This window comes from Protopterus annectens, chromosome 15.part0, assembly GCF_019279795.1.
Source record: "Protopterus annectens isolate FY-2018-M chromosome 15.part0, PAN1.0, whole genome shotgun sequence".
Taxonomy (NCBI): domain Eukaryota; kingdom Metazoa; phylum Chordata; order Ceratodontiformes; family Protopteridae; genus Protopterus; species Protopterus annectens.
The window spans coordinates 86,027,295-86,054,277 of NC_056749.1; the positions used below are offsets into that span (position 1 = coordinate 86,027,295).

Below are 26,983 nucleotides of genomic sequence, written 5' to 3' on the forward strand. Positions count from 1 at the left end.
AGAGATAGAGATAATTAAATGAAACAATATCCAGAAGGAAGGTGAAGGGAAGACAATAACAAAGACTTTATATACGTGGCAGAAACATAATGGAACACATACAGACAGGAAAGAAGGAACCGGGATAACTGGGTAAGGAACAATGGAGAGGTAAGAGATGCAGGATAGCCTGACGTGAAGGTACAGCTGGTTAGAATGGAAGAAGAGATGACATAAACAATGTCAGAAGGCAAACAGATCAATGGAAGAAAACACATGCAACAATGGTAAAGCTAAAGTCAAAATAATAACTAAAGATACAATTCTTATTTAAAGACTGCAGCTATAGCAATGGCTACACATCTGTATGAAACCAAGGGGTGAGAACAGAGTAGTCAGACCTTCGGGTGAGAAAGTAAAGGTCCCGTGTAATGACACAGCATGAAGTAAAGAGGAGAAAGAAAATGCAGAGATTCAGCATAAGGAAGAATGGCAGAGTGAAAATGTGTAGAGGGATGTAGTCATCTTGATTTGAAGAAACTAAGTGGCAAACTGTGAAGATTTACAATAGAAGCAATGCATACTATGCAGCAGAGAGGATATGCGCTAGACAGGTACATGATAATGTCATGCAGACTTCCCCACAATGCTTTCCATTGATTTTTATTTATTTTTTCTTGAACTTGCGGGAGAGCTTGTGTGCTTTTAAGTACTTGATTATTTATACAGGAAGAAAATCTTGAGGAAATGCCTTGAAGATTAGTAGCCCGTTAACTAAAACAAACACAAACACACACACACACACACACACACACACACACACACACACACACACACACACACACACGCTCTCACTCTTTTCCGATCTCTCACACAGTCATAGTCACTCCCTCATTCATACCTGCATTCACTCACACATCACTCTCTCTCCTGATGAAACACACACACAGTCACTTCCTCATTCATAACTGCATTCACTCACACATCACTCTTACTCTCCCAATCACTCACACACACACACACACACACACACACACACACACACACACACACACACACAAACACACAGTCACTTCCTCATTCATACTTGCATTCACTTACACACATCACTCTTACTCTCCCAATCACTCACGCACACACACACACACAGTCACTTCCTCATTCATACCTGCATTCACTCACACATCACTCTTACTCTCCCAATCACACTCACACACACACACACACACACACACACACACACACACACACACACACACACACGCTCTCACTCTTTTCCGATCTCTCACACAGTCATAGTCACTCCCTCATTCATACCTGCATTCACTCACACATCACTCTCTCTCTTGATGAAACACACACACAGTCACTCCCTCATTCATACCTGCATTCACTCACACATCACTCTCTCTCTCTCCTGATGAAACACACACACAGTCACTTCCTCATTCATAACTGCATTCACTCACACATCACTCTTACTCTCCCAATCACTCACGAACACACACACACACACACACACACACACACACACACACACACACACACACACACACACACACACACACACACACACACACACACAAACACACAGTCACTTCCTCATTCATACTTGCATTCACTTACACACATCACTCTTACTCTCCCAATCACTCACGCACACACACACAGTCACTTCCTCATTCATACCTGCATTCACTCACACATCACTCTTACTCTCCCAATCACACTCACACACACACACACACACACACACACACACACACACACACACACACACACACACACACACACACACTTCTTCATCCATTCCTGCATTCGTTCACACATCGCTCTCACTCTCCCGATCTCACACACACACACACACACACACACACACACACACACACACACACACACACACACACACACACACAGCCACTTCTTCATTCATTCGCACATCGCTCTCAATCTCCAGATCTCACACACACACACCCACTCATTCCTGCATTCACTCACAAATCGCTCTTACTCTCCCGATTTAACACACACACACACACACACACACACACACACACACACACACACATACACACACAGCCACTTCTTCATTCATTCCTCGCACATTGCTCTCACTCTCCCGATCACACACACACACAGCCACTTCTTCATTCATTCCTGCATTCATTCCTGCATTCACTCACACATCACTCTCACTCTCCCGATCTCACGCACAAACAGCCACTTCTTCATTCATTCCTGTATTCATTCACACATCGCTCTCACTCTCCCAATCTCTCTCTCACACACAGACTCTTTTGCTTTCATGCACGCATTCACTCACACACACAGACACACACACTCATACAGGCATTCACTTACTTGACGCCTGGTGATTATTATTTCGCGGCACCCCTGTGAGGAAGCTGTGGCTCCCCAGGGTGCAGCAGCGCACACTTTTGGAACCCCTGGACTACATGGTTAATGGATTTTGCAGTATGTGTATGTCTGTGTTTTGCTATGCAGTGTGTCTGTTTAGCTCAGCTGATCACCTGACTTCAGAACAGCAAGAACTTGGTAAACACAGCATTGTTTAAGACGTCTTACCTGATACTTTCTTGAAATATTTGGTGGTTGAATATTGAGAGTTCCTTTTTTTTTTCTTTTTTGTGAGAAATGGTGGTTCTGGTTCATCCAGTGCAGTAGGTAACCCTGGAACTGTGACCTGTTTCCAGTCAAAATGAATTGCATACTAATTTAAATAATTTATTTTTGACTCTTTACATATTGTTTCATTATTTATAGTAATGACTGCTCAATAATGGGACAGCCATCTAATGACCAACTGTTATGTTTTCATGCAGCTTGTTTGGGAATGGGCATTAGGCCTAAGCCAACATGCCCTCTTGTAAAACCACAGAAATACATTTAATGCCATATATAGGGAACAGACATTGGCATTCAGTCAGTCTGATTTATTACATCTACACTTTTAATCGAATTTTGAGATGTGTTTTGTGACAGTGGTTGAGAAAGACAGTGAATGCCTATTTTAACTTCACTGTTTTGAATATAGTAGAACATGTTTATTTATGTATGTCCCTAAATAACAAGTGGCAGAGGGGCCATAGATTGAAAATGACCTGGGGTCTATGGGATGCTTACTCTGTCACTGATCCCTCTGCTATTTTCATAAACTACTTATTCACCTAAGTTTATTCATGGTCCTCAACTCACATCTGAGGTCTTCCTCCATCTCATCGTAATGCAGTCCTCTGAATATCACACCATAATCTTTGTTCTGTTCTTGGCCTTTCCCTAATTTTAAAGTAATTAGGATGTGCTGGCTAATAGTGCTTTCATCTGGGCATCCCTAACTAGTTCTATCATTTCTCTCATTTTAAAGTCCAAAGTGGTACGATAATTGTTGGATAGTGGCATCTTCATCTGGACCCCCTCCCCTACACAGACACACACACACGCACACGCACACACACGCACACGCACACACGCACGCACACACACAGGTTCTACCTTTTCTGGCACCATCCATCCTGCATAAGTTACTTTATGTTCGTTTCATAACAGAAAGTGACAATAATGCTATCTACTCTGGCCTCTAAGATTTAAATGGCCTTTAAGTGCCTCACAACCATTCTCATATATCTGACCATATCATTGTCCAAGACTTTTTTAACAGCATGAAGCAAACAACTTGTTACCACTATCAGATAGTCACTAGTACAGAATTTCACCACTTCTTATCTTAATAAATGTACCAGCTATACACATCCTAATATCTGTCCACTATAAGATGTCCACTGGCAACCCAAGGTTGTTTACTGCATTCACGGGGTTTGCCTGGGTGTCTAAGCAGAGAAGATACCTGTTCCTGTTCATGTCATCCTATGGAAGGTGTAGGGGTACTGGGATACATCTCTGCATTGTCTCGTGTGTCTTTCAAGGGAGGCAGGGGTTATGTAAGGCTAAGCCATCTGTATCAGTAAGCGACATTCTAGTGCTAAGCACATTGCATACCTTCCCTTCAAGTCTATCTGTGGCCTCAAAGAGGACAACATGTTAAGCACACATGAAACAAACAAACAAACAAACACTGCAATCTATGAAAGCTGCAAGGTTTCTGGCACATTTTTCAGAGACAAACTTCAGAAGAGTGTAAAAATAATATGCAAATAACTCAGCAATGGAAATCCTTCCTTGACTTTTATTTTACCTTACTTAAACACCTCTCCTTGCTCTATGCTATTCTGGGATAACTGAGAATTACATTTCTAACTTCAACCTGTATTAGGCTAACTCCTGTCAGCAGTATCTTTCTAGAATCATGAAATTCCTGACCATCTCAATCCTTTTTTATTTATCTATTCAAATTCCCAAATAATTTTGCACTTCCTTCTGTAGTGTCCAAATGAAGCATGGACTTGTAAAGTGACGGTAGCTAAACCCATAATCTACAATTAATAGATATGCAATAGCAAGTTCCAGAAACCAAATCCCACTGCCTCCATCCTATGATCTCTTTCCACTGTGCTCCACCACAGTTTCCAACAGGAACAGAGGATGCCAAGCTACTTAGAGTCACACATCACTTAAAATGTTTTTTTTTCTAGAATTAATTGCACTTCCTAGTAACCACGGGTGTAAACGCATGCCAGTCCTCATTCAAGCTATTTGAGTAAAGCAGAAAGAAAGAGAGAGAGAGAGCAACAGTATCATGATATCATGTACAACAAATACTGGGATGAACAGAATGAAAACTGATCATGTAATGGGATAAATGGATGCCACTTATGGCCTCCTAATGTATATACAGTTACAAATGCATAACAAAGGGAAACCACTTTTACTGTGAAAGTGCTATCCAATACATTCTGGGGGTCCCACATATTTATGCAATTTAGTTTGGGAAGAACAGAATTAAATTCTTTGTAGCAGAACAGGTAAATAGGATCAGAAAATACAATCCCTCACATGTTGAAGGGACTTTACAAAAAAGAGCAGGTGTTTTCAGCTGTTAATTACATAGGCTGGTGTTATTTAATGCACACATGCATTTAGTCTCTTATTAGCTAGAGCAAAAGCATGTACTGCAGATGGAAGTCATTCAATAAAATGCAATAAGCGCATGTATTCTCAGAGACAGGCCCATATTCGAGACAACACCATCACTAAAATGGAAGTTTCTTGAATTGTTCATATGTTATGAAAAACTGAAGAGTATAAAGTCAAGGAATGAAATCTTAACTGAAAGAAATGATATGATTTAATATTACAAAGTGAAAATCAAGTACAAATCTGTGAACTAATTAATACAACACTGCATCACTCAATAATACACATGCTTGCCACTGGAAGGAAAGATTATGTACAGTTTGGTATTGTCTGCAACACTCAGCTGCCAATGTCCAAATCAAAAGCACTTGATCCCTCTCATTTTGTGTGCTGTTTTATTGCATTCTTTCTAAAGAATTCTGTATTTAAAACTACTGCATGGGCATGCATTGTTCTTTTTGCGTCAATGAAAAATGAAAGAAAGAACTATAAAAATATAATATTACTAACCATAACATATAAAACAATCCATAATAATAAGAAACTAAAGAAAAGTATAACTTGATGAAGGCAATAAAAAAATAAAAAATAGATATTTCACAGTACTGTAAACTCACTAAAAATGCAAGCATTATCAAACAGGAATGGAGAATGCTAAACCAGTGTCAGGCATCTATATTGTCAGAAGATGGCACAGCAATTGTAAGATACTCACCCAGACAGTAGATGATTGCATTGTTTCTAACATCACAATGTTAGATATGTTATATACCTCTCTCATGGAAGACACAAGCCTGGTCAGGAATCATTCCATACAAAATGAAGAATAATGAAGTATTGCAACTGAACTGACGTGCATCTCATATAATGCACGTACAGTGGTTACAGCTGTAGTCATTTGCACTGCCCTGGTGGGGGAACACAAGCCTATCATTTTGACTATTATTACAATGCAACCCTGTGCTAACTGCACAGAAGCACAGCATCTTTAAGGAAATGAAGACATCAAGGAAAGACGGGAGGGATAACTCTCTAAAGGCAGGGACACTTCAGTCATTTAATGTTACAGTAAATACCTCACATAACTGTACTAAAATATGTCATACTCCCTCTACTGAACTGCTGGAAGGGCTGAACACCAACCTATCCAAATACACTGTAGAAAGATCAGCAAGCATGCACTGGAAAGCTGTGGTAACAAACTTCCCTGTAGTTTGTGTACCTATCTAATTTGTATGCATGTGGACCACGGATCAAGCAGCAGCTTCACAAGTGACTTAACTTGTGAGCTTAACGTGTTAATGCCTTCCGAAGTCAGTTCACATTTCTGACTGCTGGCATTTCTCACACAATGTGTTTCACTGGGCAGTGAATACTGCAAATTCAGTATATGATTAAGTTACATCATAAAAGCATCATGTGTGATCTGCCTTTCAGAAGTTTAAAGATTGAATGGGGCACACCAGTCCACCAACTAGTGCTGCAGGTATCATGAACAGCTACTTGGAAATGTATTTCCATACATGGTGAAACAAATTCTATAGGTCTAAACATTTCCTGATTTCTTTCATTTTGGAAGTGCATGCAGATTACTGGGTTGCAGGAGAAGCCTTATGTACTGTGTGTTCCTTTATGTTTGGCAGTTGGCACAGAGGATTAAGCAGTGGTGAATGAGGTGCTTTCTGTGGCCCAGTGTTCCAGAGTTTGATTTCCTAAACTTCCACTGCTTAACTGTGCGACTCTAAGCAAGTCACTTAACCGGACATCACTCCCAGGCTGAGTCTTTAAAAGGTCCATGGAGTTCAGTCCACTACCCCAGCTGACAAATACGAATAAATGTCTTTTCTAGGGTGACAGAAAGGGGGAAGGGCAGAACAGCAGAAAAATCATTTTTTTGTTATGAAGAAATAGTGTATATTTTACAACATACAACAGCCTGAGGCTGGGGAAAAAACATCTTGTCAGTGTAACAGCTAATAAAAATGATAGCTTCCATATCAGAAATTTCAAAGTCACTGTGTACAGAAGTTCTAAAGGAAGCTTTGTCAAGTCCTCCTGAATATAGTTCAGATCTCAGATGAAATAAGGGTTCTCTTCAGCTTACTGAAATATGATACTCTACTGAAGAAATAATTTGACTGTAGGCCTAGAATTCAGTGATACTACCAAAGAAAAGCACTCAGACAAAGGCTTTCTATCACAACTACGATACTGGATATTTTGTCTTGTAATTTCAAAAGTAAAACAAGAGATCATCAAACTTTCTGCTACAGTTTTAACGCATTTTTGCAGGATGTGAACTTCTGTAGTGTAACCCCATTCCTATGAACTATACATGTTAAATCCAGGGACACATCATCTCAGAGTAGGGGGCATACATCTTTGACTTTGGATATATCCCTTCAAACTTAATAATCCTGTTTCTCAGAATTATAATGAGGAGCCAAAGCAGAACAATGTCTCTTGATGAACAAACAAGTCAACAAGTTTTGTGGTCAAGCTTTCAACTTAATTCCCTACAAGAAACGTGAATGCTATTAACTGGTGCTGGCATTTGCTGTTGGATATATGTACTTATCATGTTGTTTTGGAATAAGGTAAATGAATAAGGTAAATATGGAGCTTACCTATTTGTGAGCAGTAGTTTATTCCAAACTTTTGGTAGTCATTGAGAAAGGAATCTGTTCCACTCTTTATTTCCATTACTTATGTTAAATCTAATGTTGTATTACTGCCACTCTTTGTATGTTCTAATAGCAGCTTGAGTCAAGCACAGCTTTATTTGCAAAGCACATGCCTTTGTAATGTAATCAGCAGTATACAATGAACAAAGCTAGTTTCTGTAGCCTAGAAATGTATTTTATGTTTTAAAACTGTATAGTTTCTGTTTTACAATTTTTTGGACTTGATCAATGAAGTCTAAAATTTGAAGATCATCTCTTCAAATGTAAGTTATTTGACTTTATAATTATGAATCTGCATAATGATGATTTACTGGAAAATTGTAAGCAAAAAAATGACACATAGCTTATTAACTCCTAGTTTTAATTAGAGGACGATTTTTAATTATAACTTACAAATGAGTCTGACACTATTTATCCCAGAATTTCCAATTCACTTTGAATGAGAAAAAAATAGAAGTGCTTATTGATTACTGTTGCTTATCACTGTCTTTTACTATGCGTTAAAAAAACTTTTCTGAAAACAAAATCAAAAATAAGAAATAAACAGGCGGAGCCTAGATGGCTAACTGGTAACAGCAACTTTTATGAGCTCCACAATCTAGTACCAGAATTCAAGAAAAAAATCATTTTTATTTTTCAAAAGTAGTAAATTCTTATTAAGGAACCTCAATTCTATAAAAATACCAAATTTTGTGCGTTTTTATTGAAATTTTCCTGTCAAACAAACTGGAGATAACTTCTTCAATATACAGATGAGCAACTCTAAGTCTTCACACTGAAACTTCACTGAAAAGGAAATTAAAATGATGTTTGCCACACTACTTGAACTATCTCTTAAAATGGACAGATTTATAGACAACCTTGAAAATTTAAAAGTCAACTGTCAAAAACAGACTGATGTCCTTAATGAAATCTTGCAACAGCAACAATCAAAAATATTGGATATGGAAACTTTTCTAACTGACATAGATGTGACTTAAGAAAGATGAAACTCATTGTGAATCTCTTTTACAGCAGAACACCTGGCTAATCAATAAAATAGATGATTTAGAGAACAGAGAAATGAGAAATAACATTAGAATTTTTAGTCTTCCAGAAAAAACAGAAGGTGAGGACATTATTTTATTTCTTAACTCTTGGCTTCCAGACATATTAGACCTAAAGGAAGGTCTATCAAATGGTATAGAAAGAGCACACAGAGCTACAGGAAAACCTATTCCTTCTTCCACCAATATGCCTCCCAGATCTAATATTGTGAAATTCTTGTCTTATTTAGACAAAAAACTTGTTCTCAAATCTGCCTGGAGAGGTCATCAATTGTCATATAATAAGAGTCAAATTAGATTCGACAATGACTATTCTTCAAGAGTCTTGGAACTAAGGAAAGAAAACCTGGCCTTTTGTGAGATTTTTGAAACAAAACAAAATTAAGACACAACTTGCTTTCCCTGCAAGAATCAGAATCCTTTATTCAAATGACATAAGAACATTCAACAAGGTCGAAGAAGCTATAACTTTCATCAAAAATAACAACGTAACTGCAATTCCAGAAGACATGGATTGGTCGTCTTCCACCACTTTAAAAAGAACCTATGAGAAAATAACTGGACTGATATGAGAAAGAAGAAACTGAAAACTGATCCTAGAAATTCTGGAGTCACTAATTCTCTAAAAAGCAACAGCTAGGACTTGATTTCATTTCTAATCATTCAAAAAGAATGTATTTTTTCCTACCATACACCTACAAGAATGTTTTCTTACATTTTCTGTTTGAACCTTACTACGATTACATCTTATATTTCATGTGTTTAGACTTCTTTAATGGTCCTTAATATAGCTACTTACTAAAAACCCATATAATAATAATAACTTGTTTAAGTGACACCTTTGATTTTTGCTAAATTAGCAGCAATTAAACGTATGCTGCATTTATACTTAATACAGTTCTTAATTTGAAATGTTTTTTGATTTTTAAAACATATATTATAATATTTTATAATTTAGACTTTAGTTACTATCTTACACAGATTTAGCATCTTAACATTCCATTATGACTGTTTACTGTCATTCTTGTTTAAAATAGTCTCAAGCTAACAAATGCTGTCTCTCCTCTAAAATAGAATCTACATAATTAACATGGAAGCTCTCATGCTAAAATGTAGGAATATGAAGAATTAAATGTTTTTTACACACAGTTATAGATAGGTTAAGCTAGTTAACCTTACTTATTACCAAATCTATTCCACACATTTTTGCCGCATAAGTATTTACAGCTTTATAGTTGGTACTGACGAGAGCTTTCATCTCACGATCTCTGACTTCACTTATCTATTCTGTTTGATTAAATAGTCTGATTAGTTGAGATATTTTGTCTTTCATTTTATTCATTTACTAAATATTAATGTCTTCTATGGTTAGTAAATGTTTTCAGTTTTTGGGAAGGTGCTGTCTAGATCAGTCGTGTTATATATCAGTGAGAGCACTGTACAGATATACACCATCGCTATACTGTTGAGTCGTGCACTGTTTAGTTTAAAGATGTATGTTTGGCTAGACTAGTTTCTGAATTTAGAGATACAATAGAGAAGATTTTGTATATTTTCTTGATGATAGATTCTATGATGTGTGATGTTTCTACTCGCAGTTATATCTGTCAACTGCGCGAATCATGTTATGGTGAAGGCTGAAACTCCTTGAAAGTTGGTGGTGAACAGTGCCCGTTATGGGATTTGACAGGATAGTCTACTGCATTGTTATATTTCGAGATTGCCTGGGATGGTGAAATATGTGAACAAATTTGTCCTTGTTAGGTCATTAGGGAACTCTAGATGTAGCTGAAGATCTGTTGTTACGTGGTCTAATACATTGTCAATACTTATTTTGGGTGCTTTTCCATTGTCGGGGCAACAGATCCAATGCACTAGCAAGTGCTTGCAATGATCACATAGCTGTTACATGAAGCGGTTATTCTGAAAGAGAGAGACATTAACATGCTGCAGAGTTTCTCTGGTTTCTGTGAAAATGTGGACAGTTGAGGAATATGCAGTAAGTGAAAGTTAGTAAAATACCTCTTCCATTAACTTTTTAAGAACAATAATCAAAAAAGTTGTCTGATTCAGGGTCTGTACCCCTTCGTTATATTTGGTTTACCCAGATCTCCTGCAATAACAGGATGGCAGTTATGCATTATGTGTTGTGTAGTAGCTTGCTGTGAGTGAATGTGGATGTGTGTGGTGCTTACAGGTAGGCTGTTAATGGTTCTTGGGGTACTCGCTTCTAGCACTTCTCCCGCTTAAACAGCCAATGTCCCTTGTCTTGGAGATGGAAGCTTTAGAGCTGGAAATCTGCTCAAATTGGTGCACATGAGTGGAGCAAATAGGGTAGCTGTCTGCTGTCCTGGTGTTGTATTACTTTATAGTTGTGCAGTTCAACTCTTGTGAGGGTGTCCATTCGAAATAATCGGTCTGCTCCTACCTATACCTCTCAACTAACGTGGATTTTGATTTTAGTTGAGCCTCTTAACACGTCATGAAAGTAGTGACTTAAGATGAATATCATTCTTTAAATGAAAGTTATAAACTTGTACCATTCAGAACATGTATGTTAATTCAGTCTCCTATCCTGTCAGGTTAATTGATGAAGTGTCTCTGCTTATTTTTGAATTTGCACTCAATTCTTTGGCTACGTATGAAGCTGCTAATTCCTACTAAGTTACTGTAATGCCGCCAGTTTCTTGCATCCTGCATACAGCTGTTTTTACAACAGATTTTTGTTCTCAATTTATATCAGTTGTGCACCTCAGCAACGTCTCTATGTATAGTTTTCTATGTCATCAGTTTGGGTTCTCTATAGCCAGTACTATATGCCTAATTTGTAAGTAAGTGAGGCTGGTGGGTCTTTAATGTTGGCTGTGGTTTTATCCAGTATCTTAATGTAGTAGAAAAAAAGTGTGTGTGGTTTTCACATCACAAGCAGTGATCACAGTTTTTCTTACTACAGACATCCTATGAAATAACAAATTATTTAGTGTAGGTGACGAGAGACAGTCTAAATTAACTATAGCAGATGATTAATGGGTAAATTAGTAATTTGCTTCCTATTTATTTAAAGCTATGGACAAGATTAAATGCATAGTAGGCAAAAATGAACTTGCAAGTATTGATTCTTAGATTTAACTTGCAAACATATAATATAAGCTATTTGTTTAGTTACATTTCTGATTCCAGATTTCTCTATGGGTTATGTTTAGCAAATTTGACATGGTTTTTAAGAATATTTACCTTTAAGATGACAATAAATAATAAAGATATGCATGACAACTCAGTAGAAATATGAAATTCTAGAGAAAATAAATTGCTATAATTCTGGAATAAGCTGCTTATGCTTTCAATTTAAACAATATTTCATATTGTTTTAATTTGGGTAATTTCATAACACTAGTACTGACTACTTGTATTTAATAACTTAAGACATTTCCTTTGCGTAAAGTACAATAGAACTAATACAGAATTTTGATTTGGGATTGATTGCACTGTTAACCACTACCCAAAAAGAATGTAAGTAATAATATTCATAACTTAGTGAACCAGTACATTACTAACTTTATTAAGCTTGTAGTAACGAATTTTGATATTGGGGAAATTTGTGGCTGCTGATTTATAATAGCTTTTCAAATGTCCTATTGATAGTTAAAAATAAAATTCTTTACACAGTGAAAAAATTATGCTTTACATCTAGTGTACTTTGTTCTGTTATGCTTATCCACTGAGTAATTTTATAACCTAAACATGCCAGAAATGAAATAGGATAAATATTTGAATTTTAGTAAGTGTGATGCTTTTATATTTGGCATGTTTCATTGAGTTTACTGTGTGTAATTTGATTATATGCTATGTTATTTAAATATTAAAAGTTTACAAGTTTAATTCTCACAATATGTCCAAAACTATAGCCTTTTTATAGTATAGTGGACTTAAAAGACAGAAAGAATTTTCTTAGTCATCGTTATTTAATTTAAACTCTAGTAAAAGAACTTACTTATACTAACTTTGCTAATGGCTAGTACATTCTTTAATTTGAAATAGTTAAGGCATTGACAAAGTAAATAATATGGAAAATGTATGTATTTATGATTATTTATGCATCTGTTTATTTATTACTAAACTAAGACTATTTTATTTGGTTACAGTATTTATCATTAAGTAGGATTCATCAGTCATTATACCTAGACTTTCTTTCTACTTTGAATATTTTATAACTTAGAATTAATGTTTCTATAATATGAAATCTTCCTTTGTTCTATACACTTACAATTACTTAAAATTGTATTTGCTCCCATTAGCAATTGTTTTGAATCAGTTGTTTCTACTACAACAGTTTCAAATCTATTTCCTTTAAGTATTACAAATTTAATTTCATTATTCACTCCTAACAACAAAAGTGGATATATAAATTAGTTTTGGGTCTCCAAATAACTCATACTGGAGCTCAGTCATGTTATTGTCGTTAATCACATTTTGTTCGTCATGAGGGTTAATCTGTTTGAACTTATATGTTCACTCAGATTAGAAGTGCATGTCACTTCATGTTGGTTAATGTTTTCAAAAAAATCATTATTAGTATGATTACTTACTTATTTTTTTACTCAATATTCAAATTTTCATTTTATTGGCCTATCTCTAATAAACTGAGAACTAATCTAACTATTTCACACAAATTTTCTCTAGATAAAGTTACACTCTTTACTAATCAGTTAACACCAAACATGAAAACTTTAATTAACTAACAAGAAAGTCATATTTGATGGATTTAACCTTACTATCCTTAAATGTTAATGGATTAAACAATCCAAGGAATTTACTTAGATACTTGAAACTAAATAAAATTCAGGTTGTATTTATTCAAGAATCTCACCTAAAATCAGATGATAACTTTGATTGGAATCCATTGGAATATATAAATCTATCTTGCTCATCATATAAGAAAAAACAAGAGGAGTTCTAATACTTTGGAGGAAAAATGTCATCATTCCTCAAATTATTTATAAGACAAAGAAGGTCTTATTTCAATTGCAATAATAAGATTTAATAATAGAATATGGACACTTGTTAACACCTACTGGTTTCCTGGTAAAGGGATAGGAACTGTTAGGAAACATTTAGAACTAATCAACAAAGTTTATAAGGGTATTCTGATTCTAGGGGAGACTTCAACTGCACTTTAGACATTTCTGAAACCTCGAATAAAAAGCACTTCTGCCTTACTTCTTTAGGAAAAGCTCTAAGAAATTGGTGTGAGAACCTAAATCTAACTGACACCTACAGATATAAAGACCCCAACTCACTATCCTTTTCTCATAAAGATTATACATTTGGCACCCAAACCAGAATTGATAAACTTTATGTATCTCAAGATTTAAGTATGAAAATAATTAACTTTTCTATAATCCCTTGCCCCTTTTCGGATCATAATTCACTTATTTTAAAACCTGAAATTGATTTTAAAAGGTTGATTTTCACAACAAGGATACCAGCATACATCACCAAACTACCACAATTCAAGCCATGGTTAGATCATGAAATTCAAAACTTTGTTGACATTAACCAATCTAACGATATTTGTTTGACACTTCTCTGGGATACACTAAAAGCTTACTTATTTGGTAAAATTCTAGCCTGGTTTAAAAATATAAGACTAAAGAACGGGAATTGGAACTTCATAATATCCAAAATAAGCTTATAAATATCAATAAAGATAATTCACAACATCCAAATACAAAAAAGACAATTACAGACTTAAATAACAAATACAATGAAATATCAACTCATAAAACAAATATGGCATTATAAAAACTAAAAATCAACTCACACTCAATGTCACCCAAACATCTACATAATCTTTCAATGAGAGTTAAAAGACAAGCCTCAGATAATAATATTACAAAAATCATCCATGAAGGTAGAAATAATAAAATGGTATCAGACATTAGTGATATTATTGAAGCCTTTAAATATTATAATTCTGTTCACCAATTCAATAATTCAGCACAATTTCATCATATAGATTTAGATAAAAGTTTACTTAAAATAAATAAAATTCCAGATAAACTAAAATCTGAGATCTTAAAACAAATTTCTCTTAAAGAAGTAGTTGATAAAATTAAAGAAAGCAAAAATAATAAAGCCCCGGGATAGATGGAATTATAATGGAACTATCCTTCCTCAGCCATCTCAATTTTCCATAAAACCTTAAATGTAATTCAAACCGATAATTTAATTCCTCCCTCTTGGAAATATTCTTTAATCCCTCCTATATTAAAAGAAAATAAAGATCCAAAACAATGTAGTTCCTATAGACCAATTTCTTTGCTAAATAATGACTATAAGATATTTGTATCCATTCTTGTAAACAGAATTAAAAAATCCTTAACACATATTATAAATTCTGATCAGTCTGGTTTTATTTACAATAGACACACTTACGATAATATTTTAAGAATACTGTCCCTTTTCGACATTTTAAATAGGGATAGTCAAGAAGCTCTTCTAATAGCTCTTGATACTGAAAAAGCTTTTGATATGCTGAAATGGGATTATCTCTTCAAAGTTTTAGAAATCTTTGATTTTCCATCTCATTTCATTACTTTGATAAAAAAATCTATATAAAAATAATCCTGCGTATGTAAAACTAGGCCCTTTTACTTCAGAACCCATTAAAATACTCAAAGGTACAAAGCAAGTCTGTCCTTTGTTGCCCATTTTATTTGCTCTTGCAACAGAATTATTTGCTATTACATTACGTCAAAACACAAAAATTAAAGGTATAGACATTTATGATCAATTTAATTCCAAAATCATGCTCTTTGTGGATGATATACTCACAAGAATCTCTTGAGTTGAATCTACAGACTAAAACGTTCTCTGATAGCTCAAGTTTACGTATAAGTGAATCAAAATCTAATTATATGCATTTAAAAAAAAACAAAATTCTTTCATAACTCCAGTCCATTTAATAGGAAAACAAGTCTCTTCTATGAATTACCTAGGAATTATTACAGGTGACAATATTAATAATATTCTGTCTACAAATTATAAAAAAAATCTTAAATACCATAAAACTACTCACTGACAAATGGAATAAATTATTTCTAAAGATTGTAGATAGACTTCAATTAATAAAGATGGTATTATTACCAAAAATAAACTATATAGCTCAAGCCATTACAATGCTACCTAATAAAAAATTAATACAAGACATAAATAAAATTCTTTTAAATTTTCTCTGGTTCCCTAAACAAAACAGGATAGCCTATGCTCATCATATTAGACCCTGGGAAATGAGAGGAATCAATTTTCCAGACTTAGAGACATATATTAAAGCTTCTATATTCAAAATAGTTTTCAATCGGATAGACCCAAAAATGTCATCAGCTTGAAAATCCCTTCATATTTCTGTTTTTTTAAATGAGAATAAACTCACAAAAAATACTGACTCAAATGATCAAATAAATACATTTTGGAAAATATTATGTCTTAATTTACAATTTAACGTTTCCAAACCCACCAACTCAGTCTTCGTAAACTACATTTATAACTCATTTAGATCCTTCATAAACACAACTTAGACATTAAATTATGGTGGGAACTTTTAATTCCTTTCATAATAACTAAAGACTTTCCCAACAAATTACATGAAAACATTATAAATAACTGGGAACTAAACAAATTACCTGTTGGCAAGATTGTATTAGGAACTCATCAGTCTTAAACATACAACAAATAATAAACACCTTTGATATTCCAAATTCAGATTGGCTTATACTTCAAAGCATTTTATTTCATGCTCAAGAGTTATGCAGAATAATCAATCATTCCTCCTTTAGTTCTGAACCACAATTAATTTCCATTATCCAAGAAATTATTTATAATAATCATAACTGGTCTAATTTAACATCAGTGCTCTACAAAAACTTAATAATCTACAAAGTTAATCCAAAACAAAACTTCTGGAACTTCATTACTAAAGGTCATCAGATTAACCTTTCCTCTGAAAACAAAATTAATTTACCTTATTCTATTAAATTAACCTCCAATATACAAGCTTGGTAGATTTTTTTCATGGAAATTCTTACACAGGGCGTTTTACACCCCCAATAGGTTAGCTAAAATGGACTCTTCTAAACAACTGATTTGTTGGAGATGTTCTCAGAGTTGTAATGCTGATTGAATTCATATATTTTTTGAGTGTATCAAAATTAAAAAAAATTTGGGGAGGAGATTGGTAATTTCCTCCAATTGTTTTTTTCAGATTCCTTCATACTAACTAAATCCATGATTTTTCTGAATGTAACTGAAACAAATGTTTTGAGCATAAATAATTTGCAACTACTATTGACAATACTAGCAATTGCTAGAAAATGTATTACAAGAAAATGGAAAACTTCATCTGAACCCAACTTTCAAGAATGTATGACTCTACTAGAAGAAACAATACATTTGGAAACAAAGTTAAAAGAAACAATAATCTTCCCTAATAAATGGATCAACAATCCTTGGAAGAAGGTTTTTTTCTCTCATCGAGACTTTAAAGATCTCCACATCTTCTTAGCACTTGGAGAAAATACTCTGATATTTTTGTTATGTGTAACTATCTCTCTCTAACCAAAGATATTCTCATTTTTTCATTTAGGCCATATGTACATATTGTATATAGTTTGTCATTTGTTTCATTTGTATTCTAGTAGAAATTATGATTTGTCTTTTGAAAATCAATAAAATATTTGGGAAAAAAATAAGAAATAAAACAGGTTATGGCAAATAAAGTAAAATAAATGTAATGACAATTCATTTTTTTACATTCTTTTGTGTGTTCATTTAATGTCTCATTTTGACTTGCCTTAAATTTCTTGTTTCTAAATCTGTTACAGTAATTGCAGTAAATAATACCATTTCTTTCAACCTCCTGATGAGCCAATCAAGGAACCTAATCAGCATAAAATATGCATATTATAATTGTGCACATCAACTGACCATGAGAGCTACATGGGGACAAGTATAGTTGACCGTGACATTAAAAGACAATTATTATTGTAACTAAATCAATATGATTATATTCAGTAACAAAAGTGAAAGGATCTCAAACTGAAAAGACCACAAGTGGATTAGTACACAGCTGCAAAATTGATCTCAGTAGACATTAAAAGGCATTACATTGTGAAATAATTACAATAAAGCAACACAGCAATTGCCATGCCAAAACATATGCCATGTCTTTATTGTGCTTGTAACACATTGCGAGCACTGGCATTAGCAGTTTCTGTACATATACTGTTCTAGAGTAGTGTGTCCCTTCTGAAAGGATATGCCACCTTTGACTTCAAACAAGTCACGTAAATACTGGCCACACTAATTTACTTTAAAATGCAGCTCTCAAAAAATATAGATGTCACTTCTCATCAAATGAGGCATATGTCCTTTTAACAATTATGTAATTGCCCTTTGCACCCAGCCAGGCACACCCAAAAGGATAGTTTTATAAAAGAATGTAACTATCTAAAATGCATGTTCTGTAAGAGGGGGTATTTTCGACCTATTTTAGAATCACAATATAGTGTTCCTCTATTAGACCACCCAAGTTTAACACCAAATTTGGGTGTTACATCTGGGTTCAATACTGCTATATCCATAGAGGAGGCTCCGAATTCTAATCAGGTTTCATCTAACCAGGCTTCATCAAAAGTTTGTTTTCGCATTACTTTTGCACACAATTCTAAAAATGTCCCTAACATTCTAACAAAAAATTGGGATCTACTAATCAGTGACAGTAGTATTAGGGACTCTATTGGGGCGAAACTCATTTGTGTTCATAAGAAGGGACGAAATACTAAAAATATCCTTGAGTGCAATGTGTATAGAACAGGGATTGGTCTCAGTTATAAATGTGGGAGATGTAAATTTTGCCCTTTTATTTTTGAAACTAATGAAGTTAAAATAAATAACATAAGACTAAGGTTACATTCTAAGGGTTCATGTGATACTGAGAGGATTGTGTATTGTGCATTGTGTGACACATGCCCCTGTTTCTATATTAGAAAAACTGAACGGAGACTTAAAGTTAGAATAGGTGAACATGTAAGGAATATCAGGGACAGATCTGAATGTAATGCCCTTGCTAGGCACATTGCACAACATCCTGATCACTCATTCAAATTTGCCATTTTGGATATAATATCTTGTTCTGAAAGAGGGGGGGCTTGGCAGTATTTATTAGAAAAAGCAGAGTTGGTGTGGCAGCGCCGACTAAATGCAACATGTTGGCCAGGTCTCAACGACAGTGTATCTATTACTAGTTTGCTAAAGTTAAAAGCCCTTAACAGATGACACTTATAGTTCTTTCTCTCTTTTTTTCCTTCCTTTTGGCTTGGGCTTGCTGGTCCTATATGAGTGGTTTTAAGATAAAGTGTTTTGTAAGTAACTTATAATTGTTGGGGTTTATTGGGTTATTTGTAGGATGCACATTTTAACATGCTTTTACCACAATTGATGGGTTTCGAAATGATGTGTTCATTTTATGGTTTTACCTGTTGGGGGAAGTGATGTCATATGATGAATGTATATAAGGGACATGAGGTTGTTTTATTGCCATCTGATGAAGTTCCATTTAAACATAAGATCTGGGGGACAAAAGCTCTTATGGTGACAATCTTCATGTGTTGGAGTATTCGTTCGTTTTTTGTGCATTTGGATTACTGTAGAGAATAAAAACTTTCGTTGAGGTGTCCGTTGGACTGAGTGGTTTTTTTTGATTTTTTGGTTATTTGCTTCTTTGGTTTGACACCCAAAAGATGACCACTTTTTGTGTACATTTTTGATAAACTGTTGTCAAGTAACTGAAAGACAAACTAGCCAGTAGTAATGTATTTCAGTTGCCATCAGACACTGCCTCTCTCAGGCCTTATCAAGGATAATTATCCCCTGTAATATATACAAATGCTATGCTACAACCACACTTGACACACAATTCACAGTAACAGCTGTTACCATCTGCCCTGCAGTACATGTATACTGTGATGGCATACAACGTCAAGTGCATCTTTAAGTGGCAGCCCCTGCTGACAGTTTAGGTAACTTCTGACACATGGAACACAGGAGTGACATGGATTCCTCACCGCATCAGCTAGTCATAACTCTTCAAGCAGTAGATCCCTCAACAGCAGTGACATGCAAAATACTGTTGCTCTGCAGTACTGAAAATGGAGAAGCACATTCAAAAATCATTTCACTTATTAGTTTGTAGGAGCATATTTTATAGATGACTTGACACTCACGCTGTATGCTCATTAATCAGCACAGACTGCGCATTTCATTCACTTGTCACAACATGTCTGAAGTATTATGAACAAAGATCGTGCATTTCATCCACCTGTCACAGCACGTCTGAAGTACAATGAACAAAGATCGTGCATTTCATCCACCTATCACAGCACGTCTGAAGTACAATGAACAAAGATCGTGCATTTCATCCACCTGTCACAGCACATCTGAAGTACAATGAACAAAGATTGTGCATTTCATCCACCTATCACAACATGTCCGAAGTACTATGAACAAAGATTGTGCATTTCATCCACCTGTCACAATGTCTGAAGTACAATGAACAAAGATCGTGCATTTCATCCACCTGTCACAATGTCTGAAGTACAATGAACAAAGTTTGTGCATTTCATCCACCTGTCACAATGTCTGAAGAATAATGAACAAAGATTGTGCATTTCATCCACCTGTCGCAACATGACCTGACACTCAATACACTGTATGCAGATTAATCAGCAAAGACTATGCATTTCATCAACCAGTTACAACATTTCTGAAGTATAACGAGCAAAGATCATGCATTTCATCTACCGGTTACACTACGTCTGAAGTATAATGCACACAGATTGTACATTTCATACACCTGTCACAACATCTGAAGTATAATGCACAAAGATTGTACATTTCATACACCTGTTCCAACATGTTTGAAGTATACTGCAAATACTTCTTTTCAACCAACTGTACAGTCGTTTTCTAATTTTCCGCTCCCTTTTCGACAGACCAGGTAGTGATCCATCGAGGAAACAGACTACAGGTAATGGAACAAACGGAAGGCACAAACCCAAGAAGGAACCACAAATACTCTAACCAGTATGTGCAAACAGGTGAGTTAAAGTCAAATTTAGTTTGGAACATTCCAGCAACAGCACTTTCTCCTGCAGAAGAGGAAGTTTTGAATAGAGGTTTATCTTTTAGCACAGCCTGCTAATATAGCAGACACATTAACTGAATTAAGGATATTTACCAGAAATGTTTCTTTAAAGTTATTGTATGTTAACTCTGAATTTAGTGGCAGTAGTTTTATGTTTAGAAAACCAAGCAGTTTTACACCTTCTCAGCATCCAATTTTGAATATATTTGTTAAACAATGTAAGAATGACATTTATACACTGTTAAATAATTCTAATAGATGGAAAGGTTTTGTAAATTTATCTAAACGAGAACAAGTGGTTTATGACCTAGAATGCAAGGATAGCATTGTCATTAGGCCAGCCGACAAGGGTGGCTTAACTGTGATAATGGACAGAGTCCATTATTTTAGAAGTATGTTAGCCATGCTGTCTGATGTTAATGTGTATAAATGAATTGAATATACGGAGGTAGTAAGGATGCATGATGAGATTATCAGAACATTAAGGGATTGAAAAACTAGCGAACTGCAGCAAAAGAGTAAAGACTCCCCGTGGAAAAATGCAGAAAAACTGATGATGTCAGATCCAACAGGAGTCACCACATGGATAAACCGAATAAATGTAAAATCTTTTATTGGATCATAAAAAACACACAAGCGCTTTCACGTAGGTAAACTACGCTTCCTCAGGTGTAAATATCAATGAAAGTTCACCTTCTTTTAAATAGGACTTTTGGCGCGCAAGCCAAACCATAAAACAGTCATTAATTAATAATGTAATTAGCCACAGTTGTTCTTAAAGTGGCGATATGAATTTTGAGCAAAACAACTGATCAGTGAATAAAAAACATTTATCCATGAAAATTAAACACATATTAAATATATCAAATGTAATAATCCAAGTGTTTGTGATATTACATGAAGTTGAATCTATATGAAGAATGCTGAAGGCACACGTAAACCTAAAAACTCAAAGTTCCGGTATACTGACATAAAAATGTGACCGGGTTTCTAGAGAATTGAACAAATTGATATAATAGTTTAAATTCTGTAGCGCCAGTCAACTAGGCATCCGCTACAATGTTAATAAAAGTAAAATAAAGCGGAACAAGGTTAGCTTGACATGAAGCTCAAATATATTTGGTATATTCAACATAATGCACAAGTCTCAATGTCAAATAATCTGTTATTTAAAATATAAAGCTTGCCGCTTTAAAACCTGCGTTCTCCAAATCTATGTAATTAAAACACAGATCAACTACTAATAAACCATGGAGAATGTTAAAAAACAATTCAATAAGCTAGGGAAGTAAAAAATGAAAAATATTTCCCAAATTCTAAGAAATATAACCATGAAGTCCTAATTCATTCAAAAATAAAATGTGAGAGACTGATGTTCTCAACTAAAGGCACTTCAACATCAATCCAGACAAGTGTGCTTTATGTATGTAAATTAGAATGCCTGAAATAATTAGTAAAGATGCACCTAGTGTATATGAATATAAATCATTAAAAGTATTTAACAAATCAGGCTATATAAAACATCTTTTAACATGAGATACCTATTCTTATATATCTAAACCACTTGTTTATAAAATGAAATAAACAAGGCGCGTTAGCAATAAAACATCACGCAACCATGAAACAATATTACTGTAAACACATAAAAACCAAGTACAATCACTTGGTATAAATCAGAAAACTATCTCTAGTTACAATAATACCTACTACTAAAATCGTTCACTTTATGAACTAAATGAAAGCCATGATCTTCATAACATTCTTCAGAGCTGCGTGTTACGTAGCTGTATTATGAAGCGTCTGAATGTAAAGACATATATATAAAGATGTTTTATGCGCATCTTTAATCAAACTATATGCACGAAATGCTTATAACATTTATTAAACTCGTTATTCAAAATCTAAGGACGAAAGTTATTAAATAGTCCGATTAGAATAATGTTCGTGCATCAGATCACATTCTGCTCAAGCTGTATTGATATCTGCTGCCAAAGATGGCCAATATATAATATATGTGAAAATATCAAAACAGAAAAGTAAGTAAAAAATAAATAATGACTAAAAAGCATATAAAGCATTATTTAAATCAAAATACATTGAGGTGCCATGTCATTTGCATTCCAGCTGTTTTAAAACGATAAAAAAATACAAAACACGCACAAAGAAAAACATGCTGAAGAACAAAGTTCGTCTAAACATCATTGTTCTACCATATTGTGATGGACTTCATAAACCACTATGATAATAATGATGACATAAAAATGAAAATATTGCTTATGAGATTCTGTAGAAGTAAAGGATATGTGAGTCACTATAATATACTAAATAAAATATAACAAGTTTTTATAATTAGGGAATATTAATAAACAAAATAAATATGAAATAAATATGAGTATACAAATGTGACGGAAATATCTACAAACAATAAATTGTAAATTATAAATCATATGCTAATTCAACCAATACATATATGTGTATGCCTATGGTTTAATGTAAACATTACTTATTAATTACAGTGAATTTATCTAAAAATAACTTAAGAACAAAAAATCTGCAATTATATTAATGTTTTTTTCTATTGTTCAAAATGGGTTTAACCGATACAAATTGATTAATCCCAGGATATATATGAGCTTTCAATGTCAAAATCCACTTTAGTTCTCTAATGGCTAACTGATTATTGTTGTCTCCTTCTCTGGGATTTAAAGGTACTTTCTCTAGAACTTTAAAGCTAAAAGTATGAGTATTGTGTTCAATAATATGTTTCGCTAGGGCATTGCATTCGTGTCCCTTTCTAATATCATAACAGTGGTTATAAATCCTGTCACGTAGCCGCCTTTTGGTTAACCCTACGTAAAATACATCACAGTGATCACATGTAGCTAAGTAGATCAAATTATTGGTGTTGCAGTCACTAAAGAACCTAGGAATGAAGGTATATAAACCTTCTGGATGTAAGAAGCCAATATGTCTAGATATGTAAGGACACATAGAGCAACGACCACAAGGAAAAGTACCATGTGTGTCACACTCTTCTTCTCTATAATGTGTGGTCCTTTCTGAACAAAGAAGTTCTTTTAGATTATGGGATGTTCTATAACTGGCGCTACCGAATTTAAATTATTATTTCAATTTGTTCAATTCTCTAGAAACCCGGTCACACTTTTATGTCAGTATACCGGAACCTTGAGTTTTTAGGTTTACGTGTGCCTTCAGCATTCCTTATATAGATTCAACTTCACGTCAAATCATAAACACTTGGATTATTACATTTGATATATTTAATATGTGTTTAATTTTCATGGATAAATGTTTTTTATTCACTGAACAGTTGTTTTGCTCAAAATTCATATAGCCACTTTAAGAACAACTGTGGCTAATCCCACTATTAATTAATGACTGTTTTATGGTTTGGCCTGCGCGCCAAAAGTCCTATTTAAAAGAAGTTGAATTTTCATTGATATTTACACCTGAGGAAGCGTAGTTTACCTACGTGAAAGCGCTTGTGTGTTTTTTATGATCCAATAAAAGATGTTACATTTATTCAGTTTATCCATGTGGTGACTCCTGTTGGATCTGACATCATCAACATTAAGGGATTATTTTTGAGCACGGAGGTAGTAAGGATGCATGATGAGATTATCAGAACATTAAGGGATTGTTTTTGAGCATGGAGGTAGTAAGGATGCATGATGAGATTATCAGAACATTAAGGGATTGTTTTTGAGCACGGAGGTAGTAAGGATGCATGATGAGATTTTCAGAACATTAAGGGATTGTTTTTGAGCTCGGAGGTAGTAAGGATGCATGATGAGATTATCAGAACATTAAGGGATTGTTTTTGAGCTCGGAGGTAGTAAGGATGCATGATGAGATTATCAGAACATTAAGGGATTGTTTTTGAGCTCGGAGGTAGTAAGGATGCATGATGAGATTATCAGAACATTAAGGGATTGTTTTTAGCATGGAGGTAGTAAGGATGCATGATGAGATTATCAGAACATTAAGGGATTGTTTTTGAGCTCTGAGGTAGTAAGGATGCATGATGAGATTATCAGAACATTAAGGGATTGTTTTTGAGCATGGAGGTAGTAAGGATGCATGATGAGATTATCAGAACATTAAGGGACTGTTTTTGAGCATGGAGGTAGTAAGGATGCATGATGAGATTATCAGAACATTAAGGGACTGTTTTTGAGCTCGGAGGTAGTAAGGATGCATGATGAGGTTATCAGAACATTAAGGGATTGTTTTTGAGCATGGAGGTAGTAAGGATGCATGATGAGATTATCAGAACATTAAGGAATTGTTTTTAAGCACGGAGGTAGTAAGGATGCATGATGAGATTATCAGAGCATTAAGGGATTGTTTTTGAGCACGGAGGTAGCAAGGATGCATGATGAGATTATCAGAACATTAAGGGATTGTTTTTGAGCATGGAGGTAGTAAGGATGCATGATGAGATTATCAGAACATTAAGGGATTGCTTTTGAGCACGGAGGTAGTAAGGATGCATGATGAGATTATCAGAACATTAAGGGATTGTTTTTGAGCACAGAGGTAGTAAGGATGCATGATGAGATTATCAGAGCATTAAGGGACTGTTTTTGAGCTCTGAGGTAGTAAGGATGCATGATGAGATTATCAGAACATTAAGGGATTGTTTTTGAGCACAGAGGTAGTAAGGATGCATGATGAGATTATCAGAACATTAAGGGATTGTTTTTGAGCACGGAGGTAGTAAGGATGCATGATGAGATTATCAGAACATTAAGGGATTGTTTTTGAGCATGGAGGTATTTAGGATGCATGATGAGATTATCAGAACATTAAGGGATTGTTTTTGAGCACAGAGGTAGCAAGGATGCATGATGAGATTATCAGAACATTAAGGGATTGTTTTTGAGTAATACACTTAACAAGGACTTGCTTAGTTATTTCATAGTTGAATATCCCAGGATACCAGCCCTAAATGGACTGCCTAAGGTTCAAAAGGATCCCTTGAACCCCCCTTTTCGACCCACAGTGGTTGGTACAGGGTGAGCAACCGAGCCCCTCTCTATTTTTGCCTTGATAAACAATTGAAACCAGTTCTTGCCATGTGCACTTCAGTGTTAATAGATAGTAAACATTTTTTACAAGAATTTTATAAATTTGTTGATGAAAAAATGGATCATATACCGGGTTATTTGGTCACCTTAGATGTGAATTCCCTTTTCGCATGCATACCAAACATGGAGGGAATACAGATGGTCAAGCGAGTACTCCTGAAGAGTGGTATATATGATGAAACACACACAGATTTTCTGTGTTTATTACTGGAGATGGTTCTTGAGTTCAACGTATTTACATTTGATGACCATTATTACCTTCAGACTTCTGGTGTGGCCATGGGCACCTCTTTCTTATCTCAGAAGCTGCTTCTTCCCTTTGGGTGGAACATCGGGAAGGTTCTTTGTAGGTTTTGGATGGGAGGTTAGAGGGATGTAGTAGCCTCTGGAAATTATTCTCTGCACCCATCGATCTTTTGTAATAGAGCGCCAGGCAGTTTGGTGCAGAGAAAAACGAGCCCTGAATGCTTCCAGAGGAAAGCAATCGGGCAACACTTCAGGAGGATTGATAAGACTGCCCAGAGAAAGAATCCCTGGATTCTTGGTTTCAGGGACCACCTCTGCCCCTAAAGGGGTGTCTTCCACCATTGGAACCCCCTCTGCCTCTAGGGGAATCCTCGCCACGTGCATTAAGGAAAGGACCTTGAGATTTTTTGTGCCATATTTTCCCATTCCTCTGGTTCCTGGAAAAGGAATGTTGGGGCTTGGAAAAACATAGGCCAACGGCAGACAAAGCCTTTCTATCCTGCTCGCACCTGGCCAGTGTGTCCTTTACTTTAGAACCAAATAAGGAAGATGGTTCAATAGGGGCATTCAAAAATGAGGACTTGAAGGAGTCTACAAGGTCACAGATGTGCATCCAGGCATGACGCCTCATGACTATGCCTGCACCCGCAGCTCTAGCCACCCCTT

At 35.0% G+C, this 26,983-nt stretch overlaps 1 protein-coding gene across 1 annotated transcript in view; it reads right to left on the reverse strand.

Annotated features, from left to right (window-relative positions):
- Positions 1–4,730: 4,730 nt before the first annotated feature.
- SLC25A14 (solute carrier family 25 member 14) overlaps positions 4,731–26,983 on the reverse strand; it is a 1,283,912-nt gene continuing 1,261,659 nt past the window's right edge. Inside the window, exon 9 of the mRNA XM_044057171.1 lies at positions 4,731–5,189. Within this exon, the coding sequence (XP_043913106.1) occupies positions 5,148–5,189 (42 nt within the window). The 3' untranslated portion in view covers positions 4,731–5,147. The remainder of the gene's footprint in view (positions 5,190–26,983) is intronic.